Source organism: Humulus lupulus, chromosome 2, assembly GCF_963169125.1.
Source record: "Humulus lupulus chromosome 2, drHumLupu1.1, whole genome shotgun sequence".
In the NCBI taxonomy this organism is placed as follows: domain Eukaryota; kingdom Viridiplantae; phylum Streptophyta; class Magnoliopsida; order Rosales; family Cannabaceae; genus Humulus; species Humulus lupulus.
Window position 1 is genome coordinate 93,716,848 of NC_084794.1, and position 6,134 is coordinate 93,722,981.

Consider the following 6,134-nt stretch of genomic DNA (forward strand, 5'->3'; position numbering starts at 1 on the left):
TCAAAATCTGAGAAGTAAGAATCAATTATGTTGTAATTAAATAAACACAAATTTCGATATTGGAAGGAGTATCTGTATGATTTGTGTAGCTTTAGGATTGTTGTACTTAATGTCTGCTATGTGTTTAAATTTATCAAATAGATGTAGAAATTTTGCAAATAGGTTGAGGTTTATATATCATACTACGAATATAAATTGCTTTTGGTAATCCTCCATCACAATTGGAAGAAGAATAGTAGGAATCATATTAATGAAATATTAGAGTTGATAGAAGATGAAGTTAAATGCCTTGGTTTAATCTCCATTGAATTATCGTTTTAAAGTTGTTTCTTGAATTTGCTAGTGTTAATTTCAGTTTTCTTAATTTTAATCATTTTCCTAATAAATTTTTATAAGCCGAATAAAAATAGATATTAATTATTGGTAATTGGTAAACAGTCCTTGTGGGAACGATCTTGAGTTATCATTATTATTACTTGTCCACGATTGCGAATACTTGCGCACTGAAATCTCACAACAAGCACTGAAAATCACTAAAGCAATTGGAATCAAAGAAGCTTTGAGTTGGGTTAAGAGTCAGGAATGGCAGCAAGTGATAATTGAGTGTGATCATCAAAAAGTTATTCATGCTATACGAAGTTTTCTTTGTATGGTCTCTCTTTTTCCCTTAATTATCAACTATTGTAAGGTGTTGTTACAAAGTTTAAGTGTTCTTTCTATGTTTTTTTGTAAAATGATATGCTAACAAGGTTGCCCATCATATTACAAGAGCTTATTGTTTTCTCCTAGATTGTATTATTAGAGATAACAATGCTCCCTCTGATTTGTTATCCTTATTGTTAGATGACATTGTTAGGAATTATGCCCTTTAAAACATATATGTTGGACAATTTTTTATGAAATAATTAATTAAGATGAATTTTTGCATATATTGATTTTTTATTATTATATGAAGATCAGAAAATTCCCAAACTACAATCTGTTATGATTGGTTAAATACAAAGAAAACATGTTGTAATACAAGCTAGGTATAAAACACTTAGTGAATTTCACATATTGTAGATGTGAAATTTGATTTTTCAATTGTAGGCACTTAAAAACTGTGTTTTTGGGTCCAAAATTGTAGTGCACCAAATTTTTTTTTTAGATTATTTAAATTTTGTGTTTTATTTTATTTAAATGTTAAGTGTGATGAATTGTTTTAATTAAATGTTGTTTATTTTATTTAGTTGTTGTTTGTTTTATTTGATTTGTTTGATTTAATTGATAGAATTGTTTGGTATAATCTTTTGAATTTAAATTTGTTAATTGTTTGTTTGGTTAATTATTTTAATAAGTGAATAATTGTGTAACATGTTTATTTTACTATTAGTGTTACATTTTATATAAGTGTGACAATTGATGTGATTATGTGAGATTTGGTTGAATGCACTAAGGTGCATGGTAGATAGTGATGCACCCTAGTGTTTTAGTGTGTGCAAGTATATGGTAATAAGGTGCACATGTGTGGATTTTCTACACATTTTATAATTGTCATTTATTTGATATTTTTGGGTAGTTTTATTTTAATTGATAGGAAAATAAATAAATAAAATTCAAAAGGGGCAAGTAAGTGGACGTGTGGTGTAGTGGGAAATGGAGTGATATTTTTCCATTATTTTTCTAAGGTAAATAAAGTTAAATTGGAAGAAGAAAGCTATTATGGGTAAGAGAATTTGACCATTTTAATTCAAATAAATCAATCTTTATTATAAAGGATTTTAGGCTTTATTGGATGAGTTAATTAGGGAAATTGCCATCTTTTTAGTAATGGCTTTATGTGGGAAAGTGGGGATTAAAAAGGGGATATGGAGAAGATAGGCCATTTGGCCGTGAGCTAGAGAGAAGATAGAGAGAGAGAGAGAGAGAGAGAGAGAGAGAGAGAGAGAGGCGTGCTAGAGAGAAGGAAGGGCTGCCATATTTTCTAGAGAGAAGAAGAAGAAAGGAAGAAGAAGAAGAAAAAGGGTTCAAGCTAGGGTAAGGTATTTGGTTGTTTTCCTTATGATTAATCTAGTATTTTGTTTGGGTTGTCTCTAACCTTGTTCATCTTCTTCTCCATCTTGTTATTCAAAATATACAACCCCTAGGGTTTGAGCAAGGAGATTATTGGACTTTTGATTGGATTGGATTCTTGATTTTCTCTCAAGAAGAGGTATTGAAATCCCTCCCTAAATTTTGTGATTATTGGTTTTGATGAATAAATTATTAGAGGGATTATGGTTAAAGGGGATTTATGTTTTGGGTAGGAAAAATGGGTACTTTGTGTTCTTGATATCTTGTTGATAGAAGTTGTTTGATTTGCATGAAGGGTATCATGGTTTAATGTATAAAAGGGTTTTGATGTTGATTTTCTATGTATTATGATTAGTGGTAATTATGAATGCAAATATGGGGTTTCGGCCTAGGCATACCTAAGGATTATCTTGATATTTTGTTTGATGTTGTATGATTTTCAATATATTAGATCCATGTTTTAGGACCTATCACTACAAGAAAATGGGGTCTTTACCTACCAATTGTAAGTGTAGGTAAAACTAGCCTAATGGTGGGTAATATGGTTTACCTACCAATATTGAATTGGTAGAGATTGGTAGGTAAAAGTTAGTGGGGAAAGAGTCTTTACCTACACTTATTAACACTGGTAGGTAAAAGAATCAGTGGACCCCACTAAGTTATAAATCAATTGATGAGTCATCAGATGACGTGTTTGATGACATGGCATCCTACGTGTATGCTGACATGGTTTTTGTAGTTTTACGTATATGATGACGTGGTATCATACGTGGCGTCCTACGTGGCGTCCTACGTGGAATCATATGTGGCATCCTGCGTGGTATCATTTTATTAGCCCACATAGCATTATTTTATTGGTTTGTTACACAATTTATATTTTGTTCAAATTTAATGGTTATGTGTAGGTAAAAGATAATAACAGTTATTTGTAAATGTTCTATATTAGAAATAAACTAGAAAAAAAACCATTCAATAATAAAATGTTTAATGCTAAAATTCTTTATAATGTTCAATACTAAAATAAGTCATAAAGTTATAATTTTAAGGTTACCCCTACCAAAATAAAAAAAACTTCATAAAGTTCATTCCTTAGTAAATTAATGTAAATAAACTAAGAATCATCTTGTGACTCCCGAACTGAAATAGATGGCGACTCTCTTAAATTTGCATCTGAAGCTTGGTCTGTTGGAGGTGGTGGAGGCGGTGCCATCAAATTGTTATGACGAAGTATATCCACAACTACACTAAGTTGATTGTTAGTAGCATTAAGGTGGGAAGTTGTATCATTAAGTCGTTCAAGTAACTCTTCATAAGTTGGTTGATTACCCACAATATTTTCACGATGTGAAGTAGAAGTTGTGACACTAGGAGACCGCCCCCACCCTCGCAAGTATACCGAATCACGTCCAAGTACACGCTCCATAATCTCTTTATCAGACAGTTCTTCTGGAGGATGTTGACCCCTTAACTCCATCATTTTATCCTAATATGTGACAGGACGAAGTTTCAGCTTCTTTTTGCGAACATCATTAATCATGTCCCGTATTCCCAGCCAAATCAAAGAGTCCACAATTTTATAGGACAACTTGATATTGTGAGCATAAAAAACATTAGAAGATACAACAGATCTTGGAAGAAAAAATGCAATAGAATGGTAGCTATCATAAATGTCTAATTATAATAATCAAAGGCTCACTCTATATCCAGCTTGTTGCTTGACACGGGACAAAGGATGTGGGAATTCACTAGTTGCCCTGATGGGAATAGATAACAAAAATAGTACAGATTATAATCTATTAACTATATAAAGAGTGACCAGATTGAACCCAAAAATGGACTCTTAAAAAATCTTTATCCACAACAGTAAAAACAATACAAACTTTATAGGATCCCATTACTGAAATAAGACTTACGTCCAGGGCATTGTGAAAAATATATGAATCGGTACTTTTAGTGCTTCTGCCACATGTGTATGCCCTAAAGAAGCATTTATTAAACATAAGTATCTTGAGAAACATAAACAAAGAAATCTAAAATGGCTCCTTATCGGAACAACATAAATTACTAATATATAGAAAACTAATGACAGAATAAACTTGTAAATCAGCAAACAACACAACGTAGAGGTTTAATTTAACCAGTTCACAAGTATCTAAATATGGTTTCTTTTGTTCTGATCAATTATGAAGTATCTCATTTTACTCGAAGAAGGCATTATTGTGATTTTCACCAAAATATTCAATTATAACCTCCTCCCATCTAGCATATTTATAAATCTTAACAAAATTGGCAATAAAGATGGACACCTAACAGAACAATACGTATTTTATTTTGTGCTTTTTTTAAAAGAGGTCATGAATTGGATAGAGACTTACAAAACCATTTCATAACAGTTCCATTTCAATCATATCATAACATTGTTTAAACAGTTGAAACAATACAAACTTTAATTTTTCATAAACTAAGTTTGTATTGTTCTGACTGTTGTGGATCTGTTATTTTGTCATGATAGCATACTAAGCAATAGAAAGTTCCTCAATAGCTTTACTAAGTACAAGTCCTGTCCAGACAGCTTGATTTTTTTGGTTTATAATGCCCATCCTATTTCTTATTCACAAAATTCATTTATAATATAGACATGCTTCCAAGTTCCCCTCTCTTCCCCCAAAAAAATCTGCTTAACTTCAAGATCACAATTGAAATATAAATCCTTATGGTAAAAGATGTTTTTAAAAAAACAATTCCTCGATAGAAATGTTTTTATATAAATACATTTACATGTGAAGAAAAAAAACCCATAAATAAGAAGAGCTTACCATAGGCTGGGGGTTTGCAATGATTGCATCTGCTTTAAACGGAATACCAGAATCCATATCAGGTTCTTTACAAGCTGGAAGTAGAGAGTATATAATTTCCTTCATTTGATTTCTTTGTACAGGTATCTCAGATGGTCCTGATGGCAAGAAACCTTTATTTTTAACCATATCTGCAGAAAGATAAATTTTTTAAATCAAACTGAGTTGAATAATGAACATAGATTACTGCCTAATTATTTGGCAAAAGGTCCGACTATATTCACAACAGGGAAGGCTTAGTTATATATTATTACAATCCATAATACTGCACTTGTTGTGTGGGACACTCAGCACACAGTGAGACATTAATAATGCACGTATATCGATTGTCCAATAAACAAGCTTCTTTAACTTTCAGGGGAACGTCACTTAGCTCTGGAGTTTTTTTTTTTATTATTATTATTTAATTTTGTTTCTTCTTTTTCATTTTTCTTTTTCACTTCAATAACAAGACCAAGTAAGTAAACAAATATTGCGTACTGGTACATACAACCAGCAAGAACTTTTGGGTCACTGCCTAAAGGGTAAAACTCCAATCCAGCTGTCAAGACAAACTCTTTGAAATTTTAGTGAGTTGCTAATCTAACACGATGGCCATAGTCCTGCATACAAACAAATAAAAGGGTGCAGAGTGGTATCTCAACTCTACTAAGAATACTTCCACTACATGCACAAATAAAAGGGTGCAGAGTGGTATCCAGATAGATATATAACATCACCTCACATCTCATCTCCTATACACATAAATGATTGTCTTTCTAATCTCCTCTGTTCATAATAAAGAGTCCAATATGACACAATTAGCAATCTGTTTTTAATGCTTGTGTCTTTGTCACATATACATGATTTGGAGCAAAGATTAGCAAAACAAAAACAAGTATAATGTTTGCAATTTCAATAACTAGTTGGCCGATCAATTACCATAGCTCCTAAAAAAACAAGAGGACGCAAACTTTTGTAGGGAATCATAATATGGCTCTGAAAAATAAAATAACGGTAATGCATAGAGGCAGAGGTACATGATTAGAATGGGCAGAATGGATCATACATCATCTTGATAATCTATACACACCCCATAAAAAATCTGATTAAAAAAATAGCTATAATAATAACTCAATTTACTCATATATCTCACTGAAGCATTCCATCAAACAGTTATTATGCATAGGTTAAGCACACCATATCACATAAAAAAGCTGATGAAACTGAAATATGATTATAAGAAAA

General features: G+C 31.6%; 1 protein-coding gene across 4 annotated transcripts; it reads right to left on the reverse strand.

Moving 5' to 3' along the window:
- Positions 1 to 3,006: 3,006 nt before the first annotated feature.
- Positions 3,007 to 5,498, reverse strand: LOC133816191 (uncharacterized). 4 transcript variants are annotated; one of them, XM_062248822.1, is made up of 5 exons: positions 5,398 to 5,498; positions 4,869 to 5,038; positions 3,966 to 4,029; positions 3,749 to 3,806; positions 3,007 to 3,535 (listed from the first exon to the last, which is right to left on the reverse strand). In XM_062248822.1, exons 3-5 carry the CDS (start codon positions 3,974 to 3,976, stop codon positions 3,164 to 3,166), a joined length of 441 nt encoding a protein of 146 aa, XP_062104806.1. In that variant the 5' UTR covers positions 3,977 to 4,029; positions 4,869 to 5,038; positions 5,398 to 5,498; the 3' UTR covers positions 3,007 to 3,163. The 4 variants fall into 4 exon arrangements, 3 of the variants coding, with proteins under 3 accessions (XP_062104806.1, XP_062104804.1, XP_062104803.1); XR_009885067.1 differs by having other exon boundaries at positions 3,312 to 3,565; XM_062248820.1 differs by lacking the exon at positions 3,749 to 3,806.
- Positions 5,499 to 6,134: the final 636 nt, after the last annotated feature.

Coding starts and splice junctions, on each gene's coding strand:
- LOC133816191 (XM_062248819.1), bottom strand. CDS start 4,070: ATGTTTCTCAAGATACTTATGTTTAATAAATGCTTCTTTAGGGCATAC. Junction 3,536..3,965: donor TTTTTCACAATGCCCTGGAC/GTAAGTCTTATT, acceptor GTCACATATTAG/GATAAAATGATGGAGTTAAG.